This window comes from Acartia tonsa, chromosome 5 (genome assembly GCF_053477335.1).
Source record: "Acartia tonsa isolate MP-2025a chromosome 5, ASM5347733v1, whole genome shotgun sequence".
Taxonomy (NCBI): Eukaryota; Metazoa; Arthropoda; class Copepoda; order Calanoida; family Acartiidae; genus Acartia; species Acartia tonsa.
In genome coordinates, this window is record NC_137264.1 from 23,571,089 (window position 1) to 23,587,405 (window position 16,317).

At 32.4% G+C, this 16,317-nt stretch overlaps 1 protein-coding gene across 1 annotated transcript in view; it reads left to right on the forward strand.

Annotated features, from left to right (window-relative positions):
- Positions 1 to 16,317, forward strand: part of mesh (sushi domain containing 2 mesh) — a 46,146-nt gene that overhangs the window by 18,459 nt on the left and 11,370 nt on the right. Inside the window, exons 19-31 of the mRNA XM_080160932.1 lie at positions 1,147 to 1,242; positions 2,172 to 2,224; positions 6,340 to 6,411; positions 6,760 to 6,863; positions 7,623 to 7,666; positions 8,301 to 8,434; positions 8,796 to 8,885; positions 9,982 to 10,058; positions 10,557 to 10,614; positions 11,299 to 11,351; positions 12,781 to 12,899; positions 15,695 to 15,793; positions 16,180 to 16,259. Of these exons, the coding sequence (XP_080017058.1) occupies positions 1,147 to 1,242; positions 2,172 to 2,224; positions 6,340 to 6,411; positions 6,760 to 6,863; positions 7,623 to 7,666; positions 8,301 to 8,434; positions 8,796 to 8,885; positions 9,982 to 10,058; positions 10,557 to 10,614; positions 11,299 to 11,351; positions 12,781 to 12,899; positions 15,695 to 15,793; positions 16,180 to 16,259 (1,079 nt within the window). The remainder of the gene's footprint in view (positions 1 to 1,146; positions 1,243 to 2,171; positions 2,225 to 6,339; positions 6,412 to 6,759; positions 6,864 to 7,622; positions 7,667 to 8,300; positions 8,435 to 8,795; positions 8,886 to 9,981; positions 10,059 to 10,556; positions 10,615 to 11,298; positions 11,352 to 12,780; positions 12,900 to 15,694; positions 15,794 to 16,179; positions 16,260 to 16,317) is intronic.

Below are 16,317 nucleotides of genomic sequence, written 5' to 3' on the forward strand. Positions count from 1 at the left end.
GTGGGGCTATAAAGAGGACTCTATCACCCCTGAACTATATTTAGGTTGAGGTATCCCTGTGGGGCTACAAAGAGGACTCTATCACCCCTGAACTATATTTAGGTTGAGGTATCCCTGTGGGGCTACAAAGAGTACTCTATCACCCCTGAACTATATTTAGGTTGAGGTATCCCTGTGGGGCTACAAAGAGGACTCTATCACCCCTGAACTATATTTAGGTTAAGGTATCCCTGTGGGACTACAAAGAGTACTCTATCACCCCTGAACTATATTTAGGTTGAGGTATCCCTGTGGGGCTACAAAGAGGACTCTATCACCCCTGAACTATATTTAGGTTGAGGTATCCCTGTGGGGCTACAAAGAGTACTCTATCACCCCTGAACTATATTTAGGTTGAGGTATCCCTGTGGGGCTACAAAGAGGACTCTATCACCCCTGAACTATATTTAGGTTAAGGTATCCCTGTGGGACTACAAAGAGTACTCTATCACCCCTGAACTATATTTAGGTTGAGGTATCCCTGTGGGGCTACAAAGAGTACTCTATCACCCCTGAACTATATTTAGGTTGAGGTATCCCTGTGGGGCTACAAAGAGTACTCTATCACCCCTGAACTATATTTAGGTTGAGGTATCCCTGTGGGGCTACAAAGAGTACTCTATCACCCCTGAACTATATTTAGGTTGAGGTATCCCTGTGGGGCTACAAAGAGGACTCTATCACCCCTGAACTATATTTAGGTTAAGGTATCCCTGTGGGACTACAAAGAGTACTCTATCACCCCTGAACTATATTTAGGTTGAGGTATCCCTGTGGGGCTACAAAGAGTACTCTATCACCCCTGAACTATATTTAGGTTGAGGTATCCCTGTGGGGCTACAAAGAGTACTCTATCACCCCTGAACTATATTTAGGTTGAGGTATCCCTGTGGGGCTACAAAGAGGACTCTATCACTCCTGAACTATATTTAGGTTGAGGTATCCCTGTGGGGCTACAAAGAGTACTCTATCACCCCTGAACTATATTTAGGTTGAGGTATCCCTGTGGGGCTACAAAGAGTACTCTATCACCCCTGAACTATATTTAGGTTGAGGTATCCCTGTGGGGCTACAAAGAGTACTCTATCACCCCTGAACTATATTTAGGTTGAGGTATCCCTGTGGGGCTACAAAGAGGACTCTATCACTCCTGAACTGGTTTATATTGACAATCTGGCTTCTTCTGTAGCTAATACTGGAAGGGTAAGTTTCTTTTCTTTGTTATTATCAGGGAGCTAAATAGATAGGACAATGGCTGATAATGATATACAAAATTAACTTTGTAGATTACTATTGGTGGTTAAAACATATGGACACTCAACTTAATGTACCTAAAATCAAAAGTCCTCAAAGTTGTTAAGCAAACGAATAAGAAAACGTTATAATTAAACTTTGTGGACTTGTATAATAAATAGCCCAATGTCCCCTCCCTCTCTGGTTATTATAGAAGACAATTTATAACAAAAAGTAAAACGAGAATTCTCTTTTTTGCAAAAATAATGTCTCGCTGAATATCTGAATATTGTGTAATCAAGCAGAAATTATTCAATTTGGATATGATTTATAGCCACGACATTTATATCAGGATACCAATATTACACTATTTTTCTTGATATATTTTTTAAGGGCGGGCGTAACCTAATACCCCTCCCCTCCAACGCACCATCCGTCATTCGTCAACTTAAAAAGTGGAGAGCTGGTTTATGTTTGGTTTATTCATCAATAATTTTAAACTACAAAGTACACATTTGGGGTAATTATGTTTTTCATCATTGAGGGTTATCTATTACCCATTGTCTTATTCCCTGAGGTCCCAGCTTAAAGCGGAATAATTTATACAGCCTAGGGATAGGATAATGGATGTTAAATAAATCTCGTTTCAGTATTGCTTCGAAACCGATTAATACTCGCTGGATTAGAACTGGTTCTCCGCCATACTGTAAACTATTTATAGCACCGTATTATAGTAAATTTTCCACGAATATTAAAATACTATTAAAAGTAAAAAAATTAATACCAGTTTTGTTGGCCCGGGCATTTGGCTCCTCGGGGCTTACAAAACTGATTTTAATCTTTCAATTTTTAATATCAGCGGAAAGCTAAATAACTATTTAATATGTTTCTTCTTTTAGGCTGTAATCCAACCTAAATCCTATGCTAACAGAGACAATGGACCAAAGGCCAGGTAATATTCTAGGAGCGAAGCTACTGTATAACTTAAATTGTTTATCCATCAGTCAGTAACGTTATTAGTAAAACTGCGTTTTATCTGCAGATGTTCTTTCGCTGCGATATCAAATTGTACTGTCATCCTTGTTCTAAAAGCAATATATATCCTATTATAAAGAGTAGGTAGTAAGTTTTTTTGTCTAAAGCTTAAGATTTAATAAACTACTGAACTGATTTAGTTCTCCATTTTATGGAAGGTACCTAGACGAGACGAGACTATTTAATTATTATATCTAAATTGTTTTATAGCTATTTTTCTACTTTCCTTACTCCTTCGAATATATAGCTCCTATATGTTAGAGCGTAGCTGCCAGTATTTATACAAATTGCAACAACTTAAACAAAGATTTTATTTGCAATAAATCTTAAGGAAGGGCTTCGATATTTTTACATTACAACTGAAATATGTGAAAATGTTTTAAAATAATATTTTGAACAGCAAAATTTTTCTAAACTGAACAAGTCTAATTCAGGGAGTAAGGGAGGGGACAATGGATCGAATATTCAATTTTTTCGAGTCTCAGACTTTGGGTACTGGCTTGAAGGGAATGTACAAGAATTTAGCAGTTTCTGGCTGACTTTGGGTACTTGCGCAACCAATGCCGCAACTCGTATGTTAGTTTTGAATATAAATCAGAAAAGTATCGATAAACTTAATTTGTTATGATGTGGCTGGTTTGAACAATTTTTTTCTCTCCAGAAAATATTATTTCATAGATAAAAACTTTATTGTGATATTTGTTTAATAACCATTCTAAGAACCCAATTAAATTTTGGGTTATTGGGTGATGGGTTGAATGGGTTCCAGGGAGATTTTTACAGTTATTAATTACAGAATGATTATGTCAGTCTGATGTGCTTGTAATCTAATTTTCAAATGAATGCTTTTTTCTTGGAACTCTTTTCTTATTTTATAGTTTTCTGCCTCTCCCTTTACAATTTCCTTCATTTTTTCCGGATTATTCTGGATTGCATAGTCTTTCAGTGATAACTCTTAAATTGAATTAATTGCCCATTGTCCCCTCCCTTACTCCCTGAGTCTAATTTGTTCAGAAAAAAACGATTTCAGATTTGTACATTACAATGAATAGTTATTTGGGCCAATCGTAATAGGAATCACTATTCCAATGATCAAACTAAAAGTACAATTCTAGCAAAATCAACATGGTTCAAATGATGTTAATACACACTTCCTAAATTAAATTGTTACAGGATTTACTAAGTTTACCACCAAATATTTAGAAAATAGACACAACATATTGCTAAAAAACTTGATTTTTTTCTGCTTACAAAATCTTCCAAAATACTAAACAACATAAATAACTATTTGTTTGACAGATTTTATTTATAAACTGCAAAATGGATAAACTGTAGTGATATTGCAATAAAAGGACATTCTTCAGCAATGATTTATGGTAAGAAATAAAGTTGACTGCTGCCCATCACGTTTAATTTCTAACTTTTGTTATCAATGAATTTATGTATTATTGTGTAGTATAAGGGAAAGCCACATTTGATAATAAATTACTCTGATACCTAATGTTTTTAAAAGCGAAGCCTTTCTATGATTAGGGCCAATCCGTCCGTAACGGATAGCTTTTTTCGTTAATTTAGGCATGTTAATTTTTAACTTTTTTAACAACAAATTTTTATGTGATCTAATTATCCGCTTGCTCTGCTTTTTGGTATATTGATTCCTGGGACAACAAAGTACAATATTCTAAGCGAAGCAACTCTATAATAAAGTCCTAAAAATGTAAGTACGTCTAATAGAAATAGAAGAGTAGAAGAATATTCTGAACCCTTTTTTCGTCAAATCTAAGAGGGAACATTCCTAGCAGACAAAAGTATTGTTTACTTTCGACTCAAGCTGATGTGGATTCTTAAAAAATGATAGACTCGCTATTCGATAGTGAGGCAAAATTATTTTTGTGAAAAATCATCCAAAAGCACATTAAAAATCTACAAAAATTAAACAAAATCATATGTTAATAACCCTCTTAAGATTTTATTTTATTTTTGTAAATTTTTTTATTCGATTTTGGAGGATTTTTCACAAAAATAATTTTGCCTCACCAGCGAGTTGCCAGCCTAACTTTTTTTTTAAGAATCCAACTTTGTTTCAAGCTTTCAAATTGTAAACGAAATTTTTGGGCAATTAATTCTGATTCCGCAAAGCTTTCTACTAAGAAAATATACTGTTAACAGCTGACTTTTATGTATGTATGAAATGAAAAAAAACATGCCTTCGTAGGAAAATGTGTACATAATTTCAACCAATGAGATCCAATGTAAATTCCGATGCGATTCTCCTATTGGCTCAATCAGACATTCCCTCTCTTTCTTAGTACCTTTATTGTACGTCTATAACAAATCTACTCTTATACATTTGTATTCTGATTATTCAGTTCTGACACTATACAAGTGATAATGTCCGTTTGTCCTACCGTTTCAGTGCTTCTCTTTTATGGATGTTGTCATCCTTGTTAAACAACAAACTCTCATTCGTTGGCTTAAAACTTAAAACTAGGAGACTTGATCTTAATTTAGATACATAATTTCCCGAATAATTATAAGCTACATAATTTTCTTACTCATTATTGGGGTTTTCATCTATCTATCTTCCATTGTCTTATGAATATAAGGTTTATGTTTGTCCATTAAGATTAAGCTATCCACTGACCTAACTTATTTCAAACTTTTAGGAAACTTTACAAAGCTCTTAGGATGGTTTTAGTCTAAGTTAAATCCATACTAATTTCTTGGTTGGGTTTAAGCTATTTTTGTACCCCCTCACTCTTCTAGTCACGCAGTCACTATTTTTTATATAAGGAAAAGGGTGCAAGAATATAAATTTATAAAATCTGTGACAGTTTAGAGTATTTATTATCACTATATGCTGGTTCTAAATTTATACATATTATCCAAATAACAGAGGTGGATTCTTAAAAAAAATTTGCCCCACTAATCGCTTAGTGGGGCAAAATTGTTTTCGTAAAAAATCCTCCAAAATAACATAAAAAATCTACAAAAATTAAATAAAATCTTATGTTCATAACCCTTCTATGATTTTGTTTATTTTTTTGTAGATTTTTAATGTGATTTTGGTGGATTTATCACTAAAATAATTTTGCCCCACTAAACGATTAGTGGGGCAAACTTTTTTTTAAGAATCCACCTCAGTTCCTTACTCACTTTTAACAGTTATAAATCTATCTCAACCATAACATTTATAAATTAGTAACTACTGCTGCTTCATAACAAAATATATTTCAAAGAAAAAAAGTCTTCATTATCAATCGCATCTCTTGTAGAAGTGAATCAAGCAATATTGGCTTGGTCGTTTTAGACAGTTCCTTATACACAAAAACAACAGATACCACTCCCCCTCCCATTGATTAGCGTATCTCCGTTTTTTTCTGGGGGGTGTGTACTAGTAGCAACATCCCACCCAAAAGCCTAAGAGCTTTCTTAAACCTCCCTGAAAATTGTGTAGCGACTTATTTAGCCGTTAACGAGATCTTACTGTGTATACACAATTAATTTGTAGAATAGAATAGTATTTCTTTTGATGTAACAGTTAACAAATCTTAACCCTGGAGCACTAATCTCTTATCTGACTTCTCTGGACACAACAAATCTTCGAGTGTGACATCACTTCCGCCTAGTAATTGTCGGCAAATTATTACTACGGCTTTAATTATATGACTCATTTTCAACACGAAGCATTTCCTTTGATTGATATTCTTCTTTATTTTTGCGATCATTACTTTGACAATATGTCAAAAAGCTTAATTGATGGCACGATTCATCCTTAATATTAATTTATCATTATTATCACAATTTTCTGCATTTCTTATGCTCCTAGGGATTTGACAATGGATAATAAACTAATTCCACGAAACAAAATTTTTCCTTCTGTAGATTAATATTATTGTTAGAAAAGTCGAAACTAGTAAAAATTTTAGTCAACGAATGAAACTTTGTGTATCAGTATAATTTACAGTTTAATGTCTCCTCTATTCCTGACTTTTAACTTGTTATTTTTTATTTAAACTTACTTATTTTTAGATCCTGTCAGTTGGGGTTGATAATGGTGAACCTTACCAATCCGATGCAGGTTGTGGGGATGCCAAGCTCACCGTAAGTACATCATTTAGAATAGCTACAAACTAAGCTACGACACCTGAAAAACACGTATAGGTTTCATGAATTTTTCCGAATTGATTTTGTTATTGGTATAAGCTGAAAAAAACTCTTGAATTCAAAGGAAGATTCAAATAAGCCCTAGGGTTATTTGGAGCTATATTTAAGTTTTTGTGTGGTTTTAGTAGGTTTCTCTGCCCCTTGTAGATCAACTTGATAACAAATGTCCAAAATCGGCCTAGGCTAGTGTATACTATAGTTAACTTAAAGAACATTTTTTTAACTGGTTAATATTATTTTAACTTTGCGATGTTCTGATTTTTTTGTCAATCTTTAATGCTTTAGTATGATTTGGTCCCGACCTATCCCACTTGGATGGTATTTCAACGAACAATGGAAAAGATTTCTTGGATCAAATTGGGTAGAACAACAGTGCGATCAATTTATAGGTTAGTTGGTTTTGTTAGTAGAGAAGCTACGCAACAAGTAACATGTCTCGTTCTGTCTGTCTGTATTTCTGTCGGTAATGCTGACGTGATCATTAATAATAAGGGTAAAGTTTTTTCTCAATAATATTCTCATTTTTTCGCCTAAAACATTGGGTACTTTTACTAAACCTGTACAAACTAGCTGTGCCCAGACGTGTAGAGGGGACAATTTTGTTTAGCTTCATTTGGAATGTATGTGCAAATTACATCAATTAATTGTTAATTGTCTTATTCCTTAAGATTCCTGCTTTAAACCCACCCTCTTACTCTTAAAATCCTGTCGTTAAACCCATTATTTTAGAAAACTTATGTACCCTATAACAATAATAAGCTTAATTGAAAGTTTAGAAGCTATATGACCATTTTAACAGCCAACAAAAGTATTTAAAAAGATACCATTTAAAAAGATAATATTTTCACCAAAAATATGTTAAAAATAAATATGTAGCATAAGTAGTAATGTTTTTAACAAGGATGATTATGTCCATTAGGCATGGGAAGGGGTATAAGTGCTCACTAGGCACTTGGAGGGAAAGCAGCGAAAAGACATATTAGAGCATTGGTAATTGAAATTCGGGGGAAAAAATTTAACAATTACATAAATGTTGAAGGGTTAGTCCCAAAAATCAGATAACCTGAGAGACAGACACTAACTGATATAGAGTAGCTTGGCTATTAGAAAGTTGTTCCTAAAGAATTTAATTTCAACCTTTTGTTTAGAGAAAGATAGATGGTTGAAAAACTTTGCCAACGAGCTGCCAGTGGTAGGTTATTTTTTAGATAGTGTAGCTACTCTACAACTCATTTGTCTGCTTGTTTATATAGCCGTATGTCTGTGAGGCTATGTTTAGAACGGGATTATTAGACTTGTGTTAACAGGAAGGGAGAGGACATTAGTCTGTAAATTATATGAAAACTTTGTTTATTTGTTTTATTGGATTTTGATTGGTTAGTTCAAAGCATGTAGTGTGCAATTTTTTAAACCAATAACTTTAATCTACATATAGATATAATCTTCTGTGATCATTTTCTTTGTCTAAGAAGTCATCTACTATTTGACCTTCTGCATGATCTTAAATTTTGAAGAAGAATAAAATTACTTTATTTGCTATCTTTGATTGTCATCCTTTTTTTTGGAAACATAAATTTACTCTTCATAGATCTATTCCCTTTATATAAGAAATATCTTTATGTTAGGGTTGGGTTGGATACATATTTGGCCGGATACCAGATTTCCAACTGATTTTAAATACCGGATATCCGACCAAGGTTTCCTCCAGATTTTGATGGATCGTTAATGTAAACTTTCTGTCAGTCTTTTTGTTGTGTTGTACGATATTGGTTATATTGATGTCCGACAGTAAATCTGAGATCTAACACATATCTGTAAATATTTAGTGCCCTTGCCTGTTGAGACAAGCCATAGTTGACCAGGGCAGATATGCTCCAGATTTTGAATGTGATAAGGATAGAAATTCTAAATGCTTCTACCATCAGAATGCTAAGCATTGTGTCAGAACAGGAATGCCAAAGTAAGTTTTTTTTACAATTGTGCTGCTGCTATAAAGTGCTACATAACTCTCTTTGGCTATTATACCTAACTATTTACCATAGGAAGAAGAAAAACATTTTTCTAATTCTTACTGTAGATTAAGCTACGTTAAGTAAAGAGTAGAAGAATACGGCTGGGATGGTAGACCGTTGAGGGTATGCTGTATTAAATAACCCCCACAGGGGCTAGAAATATTTTTTTAGCAAGTGATAGATAAGGTTGTAGGGTTTTTAATGGTCAAAAAACTTTCTGTATAGATGCTAATAAATTTACAGTTAAATTTTTTTCTCTTATAACAATTGTATTATTATATTATTGTGTTGATTATTTTATAATTTTAGTCATGATGGAGCAGGTCAACAGTGTTGTTATGATTTTGCTGAAAATTTGATGATGTCGTCAGATAACAAGTGGGGTGGTAACCCAATGAGGTGAGTTAATTATTTTTTTAATTTACTGCCTATAAACTAGCATATGTAATAGGAGGTGGAAAAAAAGCTTAAAACTAAACCAAAACTACAAGGCTACAACCATTCAAGGACCTACATCCTTAAAATGCAAAGCACAAACGATTCGTTGGTTTTCAAAATATTCATAAAAAACTTGTATTGAATTCTGATTGTTTGGTACAATTTGCAGTGTCCAAACCTTTCTACCAATAATTTGAATTACAGATTGGGATAATTTTGAATATCATAATTGGGGGTGTACAATGTACACTTTATAATTATATTTAGGGCCCACGATCTTAGTGTAATGTCATGGAACTCACAGACAGACAGGCACAGACATCCAGTTATTTTATAATTATATTTAGAGCCCATGATCTTGTAGTACTGCCATGGAACATACAGACAGACACACACAGACATCCAGTTACTTTATAATTATATTTAGAGCCCATGATCTTGTAGTACTACCATGGAACACACAGACAGACACACACAGACATTCAGTTACTTTATAATTATATCTAGAATCCTTGATCTTTTAGTACTGCCATGGAACACACAGACATCCAGTTACTTTATAATTATATTTAGAGCCCATGATCTTGTAGTACTGCCATGGAACACACAGACAGACACACACAGACATCCAGTTACTTTATAATTATATCTAGAGCCCATGATCTTGGTGTTCTACCATGGAACACACAGACAGACACACACAGACATCCAGTTACTTTATAATTATATTTAGAGCCCATGATCTTGTAGTACTGCCATGGAACACACAGACAGACACACACACAGACATCCAGTTACTTTATAATTATATTTAGAGCCCATGATCTTGTAGTACTGCCATGGAACACACAGACAGACACACACAGACATCCAGTTACTTTATAATTATATCTAGAGCCCATGATCTTGGTGTTCTACCATGGAACACACAGACAGACACACACAGACATCCAGTTACTTTATAATTATATTTAGAGCCCATGATCTTGTAGTACTGCCATGGAACACACAGACAGACACACACACAGACATCCAGTTACTTTATAATTATATTTAGAGCCCATGATCTTGGTGTTCTACCATGGAACGAGGCTAACAAGATTCCAACAATGTCTCATTACTTACAGGAACTAAATACTTTTAGAAATAACACAGATAAGTCTGTCTGTCAGTATGTTTCTCTTAAATTTTTGTTCGAAGATGCAGGCCATTATACATTTTAATTGACCAATGGTAGGCCAGTATGACGTAATTTTTTATGGGAACTATAAAAAGCTTCTTATAAGATAAAAGCATTATCATACTTTGTATTTTATATTTCTTGCCAGAGACGAAAAAATTGTCCTGAAAATAAAAATTTATTTGAGGGAGAAATTTAAATATATTTTTCTTTATATTTTTCGAAGCAAAAGGTACATAAAACGTTTTATAAGAGTAAGTTTTAGGGTTTTCATTTTATTAAATGTAAAAGTCATTCTTTTTTCTATATAAATACATTTTTACAGAGATGAGACAATGGAAGATACTTCAATATTCCACCAAACTAAATTTATGCCTAAAATATTCATTTAGGAGACTCGAAACCTAATAATGTAGATTTGATGAAAGTATTTTGAAATTAGGATATAATACCCTTCTATCCATGCTGTATGTGGCAGGATGAACAGAGCAATGGCTGCCAGACTTACAGGTAGATAGATAGATAGATAGAGTGGTAGATAGATATCATACCTTTCTATCCATGCTGTATGTGGCAGGATGAACAGAGCAATGGCTGCCAGACTTACAGGTAGATAGATAGATAGACAGATAGAGTGGTAGATAGATATCATACCTTTCTATCCATGCTGTATGTGACAGGATGAACAGAGCAATGGCTGCCAGACTTACAGGTAGATAGATAGATAGATAGAGTTGTAGATAGATATCATACCTTTCTATCCATGCTGTATGTGACAGAATGAACAGAGCAATGGCTGCCAGACTTAAGGTAGATAGATAGATAGATAGAGAGGTAGATAAATAAATAGGTAGATAGATAGATATATATACATTGACAGATAGATAAATACAAACATACTTAGATTGATAGACACATTGATATGTCAATAGAAAGGTAGATAAATACAAGCTTCATAAAGTTAAAAGCAAAGTTATATAGAAATGTCAAAGTTTGAAATTGAAGAGAAACCGTGTGTGGATATTTACAACAAAGAGAATATGTAATACTTTTACATTTACTCATAGTGTATAAGGATGTACAAAAATAAAATAAAATTCAAGAAATAATCAACTAACCTTTAATTGCACAAAATTAAAAACTTTTGTCAAATAATACTTTTACTTTTGTTATTTTAAATTGTAACTATTTTAGATTTGAAAGAAGACCCTCACAGGATTGTGTTGGGTACCAACCACCAGGAGGAGGTAACAGTTTTTTTTCAGGGATAGGACTAACTTTTGTATCAAAAGACGTATTTTAATAAATTATTTGGTGGATGTTTAGTGTCAATGATGTCCAAGGGTAAGGGTTGTTGTAAAGGGGTGTTTGAAACAGAATATTGAGTCCAATAAAAAATGACGTCATACAATACAAATGACCAATGATAGGCTAGTATATAATTTACCATTGGTAAATTACAATGTTTTGTAATTACAATGTAATGTCATTTCTTGTTGGACACTATACGCTGTTTCGGTGTATATACCACCCTAAAACGAATTTGGAGGTGCCTCTGAAACTTTTTTTGGTGCTTTGGCTTTATGATCTTATTTTTTAATCAAAAAAATATTTTTAATTTCACATTGTACAAAAAAAATTACGCGGCATTTGTCTCACTACAATGAAAATTGCCCTCCCTCTTGATTTTTTTACTTCCCCCAAAAATAAAAAGCTTGGATGTCCTTGTTAATTAGTTTGGATATCTTTGTTTTATATTTGTGTAAAAATTTTAAAAAAGCAATAGAGCATAAATTTAAAACTTAAACAATAAGTTAGAAAGCAATAGTTATATAATAAATAATATGAACAGTTCAAATGTAAATAACTGTTAATTGGTTTATTTCTTTACAAATTTCCTTTTATTACTTAAAGGAAGCCTGCAAGAAATACCACGCTTTAACTGCTAACAAGTAGACCCAATGCCCCAAATTTGAAGCCTTCAGCTTCTACAACAAAAAAGTTCTAGGCATTTTAAAATGACATTTTATGTACAATGGAAATTTTGAAAGAATTTCAATGCTAATGTTAGAAATTTTGAAATTAAACTACGTGGCCTAGAAACAAAATTATAAGCTTATTTTTGTCATAAATTTAGGTTGCCAGTAATTAATTATATTTTTACAATAAAAATACCCATTTTTATAGTCAAAATCATTAAAAAAAATTAAGTTTAACTTGCGTTGTACCAAGTGTACTGTAGCCAATCAGAAGGCTGAATCAGCTAAGCAACCAATCACAGCTGAGCTTGTATTAGTTTACCCCTTTGTTTCCGCTATGATTTTCGTTTACAAATGAAATTTAAATCGAATTTTTTTCATAGATTTTGACTATGAAATGTGGTAATTATTGTAAAAATCTAATCAGTTACCGACAATCTAAGTTTTTGACAAAGATAAGGTTATAATTTTGTGTCTAGGCGACGTAATTTAATATTGTTTTTTCTTTTATGAGCATTGGAAATCTTTTAAAATTTTCATTCTACATAAAATGCTATTTTGAAATGCCTAGAACTTTTTTGTTATTGAAGCTTACGGCTTTAAATTTGTGGTATTGGGTCTACTTGTGGCAGTCTTTTAGCAGTTAAATCGTGGTATTTCTTGCAGGCGTCCTTTAATATTATTTTTATTTGTTTAGCAACTGTTTTCGGAGATCCACATATCTACACATTTGATCATACTGACTATACTTTCAATGGACTTGGAGAGTATGTTCTGGTCAGAGCTGATTCTCCTAGAGTCAAGCTAGATGTTCAGGTATAGATAGATAATAGATAGATAGTTATTAGATCACACTTTACTTTCAATATATCTTTAGGGAAGATTTGAGCATTGTAACGACAGCCCCTATGGAACTGTTTTAAAGGGCGAATATAGGTTCGATATGATATGAGCTTATATGAAAGGTGCCATTTCATACTTTTAGAATATCTATGCCAAATTTAGAAATTCAAAAAATCCTTAAGTAGATTTTGCAATTTTCTGTTTCAATTAAACATATGATAAATCAGATTGATGACAAACCGTTTTTTTTAGCCCTTTACAAGACTTTTTTTTGACTATTTTGCTTAAGTTTGATTGACCATTACATTGGCACGCACCTTAAAAGATAATTTAAATGTTTATTATTTTAGATTATATACTAGTTTATTTAATTTTTAAAAAGCGTAAAAATAAAAGGGCGTCAGGAGTATTGACAGGGTAAATAATACGTCTTAAAGTTTATTTTCTGTACAGAGATCTTTGATTAATTCATGATGATATAAACACCCTTGAGTACGCATTTTCAACACACGCACTATGTTCCAGCGAGTGACAAATAATCGTTTTTTACATTTTGGAAAATACACTTTTAAACAATTGTTTAGTAATATACACAAGTTTTTGGAAATAAAGCCGAAAGAATTAGCTCTTTACTATGAAAAATAAGAATTTCATGTGTAATTATACCAGAGGTATGGAATTAAGTTCCTTTTCATCATTGTTAACAACTATTTTTAAGGTCAACTAAACTACATTTCAAATCAGTGTGGACCCTTTATTTTTAAAGCTATTTTTAAGTATTATATATTTTTGGAATCAGTATGTAATAATTTAAACGTTTAGCCTTTAAAAGAAGTCAAATCTCCATTTTTTAATGTAATTGTAGATGGTTTTCTTAGCATACCCGATTTCTGTAAAATAGACAATTTTCTTCTAATGAAAATTTTACGTTTGGTTCCAGATCTCGTAAGCGCAAAAGAGCGCAAGCAAATCCTCTTACATGGTGATATTAGATGTATGTATAATATCAGAGAACTTTACCCTGTGTATGCGAAAGTATGCGAAGTTTGTTTTTTTAAGCCCTAAAAATACTGGGTCTATAAAAAAATAACAATTTTTTTAGACATAAAAGTAATTTATTTTCTACTTATTTAAAACACATATTCATTTAAACTAAAAGTAAAGAAAAGTTTTAAATAAAGATTATCCCTAAATGTCTAGGCTCTTATCTGAACCATTTTACCTTTTTATTGGGGGGGGGGGGGGGGGGGGGAATGCCCCACTTATATCCACATCTGAACCCATTAAAGCTAGAAGTTTAAAAAATTTTATGTCGTTTCCTAATTCAAATATATATTCTTATTTAATTCGTTAGCATTATTTACTCCCTTCACCCTTTCATTAAACAACCTTATTCCAAAGGTACTTTCATACTTATTAAAAAAAGACAAGTAGAATTTGTATTGTTTAAGATAGAAAATGCTTCCTTTCAAGTAAATTGAAAATAAAATAAAAGTATTACATATCAGAGATTTATAGGGATTAGACAATGGCCGAGAAATTAATGTACATTCCCAATGCTAATACACAAAATTGCCTCTTCTATAAATTACAATTAGTGATTGAAATGTTTGGACACTCAACTAATAAACTAACTAATCAAAATTCAATAAAAGTCCAGCAAATTGTTATACCTACAAATAAGAAAACGCTATTTGGTGAATTTGGGGACTATTATAATAAACAGCCCATTGTCCCCTCCCTCCCTACATATACACACAAAAAATAAATAAGAAATAGGCTCATCTGTATGTCAACTTTGGATTAGAAATCGTAAAATATAAATTTCGGCGGCGGCGGTCGGTGGGAAAACGGCGGGAGATTTTCATATGATTTCAGTAGGTCATACATACTTGTTAGAAAAGCTTATGTTTAAAATTTGAAGTCCATAGGTCAAAAATTGCGGTCTCAAGAGCTGTTTAAATATTTCTGAGGGATCAGGACCTGCAGGATCATACCTGGACCCTGAAATTGACTTAAACACTTAAATTTGATATTGGTATGTACTGGTATAGGATATTTTAGTATTTGGTAACTTAAAATGCTTAGTTTAAGGCAAACAAAATATTTTTGCTTTTTACCTGTATGACCCTGCCAGGTTTGCTGGCATCCTGTGCCAGCCAGGATGGAGATATTTAAAATTTTGCCATTATATTGAAAGATATATTGATACCTATTGCTATTTAAATAAAATTTCATCAAAATTCTAAAATATACACTCTCTATGATTTTTTGTCATTTCTTGGCTTTTCTGGAACACGGTGACACGGCCACAGAAAAACAGGGATTTGAAATCATTCTTCCTCCAAGAAAATTTTATCAATTATTTTTTTTTACTTTTTACATTATTTGATGTTTTTTTTAACTTTTAAATAATTTACTTTATGAAGGTAGAAGGAGGGTATATTTACCCCTGATTAATTGGTTTCCATGTTATTACAATTATCATTTAACGAAAGCTTTTTAATTCAACCTTGCTACGAAGCATTGTGTGATGCTAGGGTGTTTAAGTTCTTAGGGAACCACACTAATAACATAATATTGTCTTCAGATTGACGGGTTTTAAGCTATAAACAGAATTATACAATTGAATATGTCAATATTTTTAAGTTATTTATAATCTATGGAATGGCACCTTTTATTTAAGCTAATATCATATTCAACCTATATTCGCCCTTTAAAAAGTCATTTGAGTTATTATTTAGCTTTCTATCTATATATATATTTAGGGAAGATTTGAGCAGTGTAACGATAGCCCCTATGGAACTGTATTGGCCAGTCATTTGACTGCCATAGCAGCAAAGGATAACTTTTCTTCAACAGTTGAGGTAAATAACAAAAATAAGTTTGCACAATATACATTTTTGGTATCCTTGTATAATATATTTGTATTTATTTAAATAATTTAGATCAGTTTGACTTTTAGAAAGCATTTGATATAGAAAATATGAAAATTCTTATTCTTAAATACTGAGAGAAAAAGGGATAAATAAAAAAGAGAAAAGACAATGAACAGAAAATGAATCTTTCCAAATGCCATTGGTAGGTTAAAATAGTTGTAAATTATTGGGGGGAAAATAAATGTTCCAAAAATTCCTCCATCTCAATAATATTTTTATTCGCGCATTATGAAATTCTTTAAATAACTTGGTTCAAGGTTGATTTATAATAATTAAATTACAAAATATGTCTTCATCAATTTAAAATTGCGTAGGTACGAATGAGACCCCCGTATGCCCAATGGCGTTACAAGATGGATGTTATTGTGGATGGAAGATACATTTATTTTGACAGGTAATAAATTAAAATTCTTTAGACTCTTTATTCCAGACCCCTATTGCCTTGTTTATGA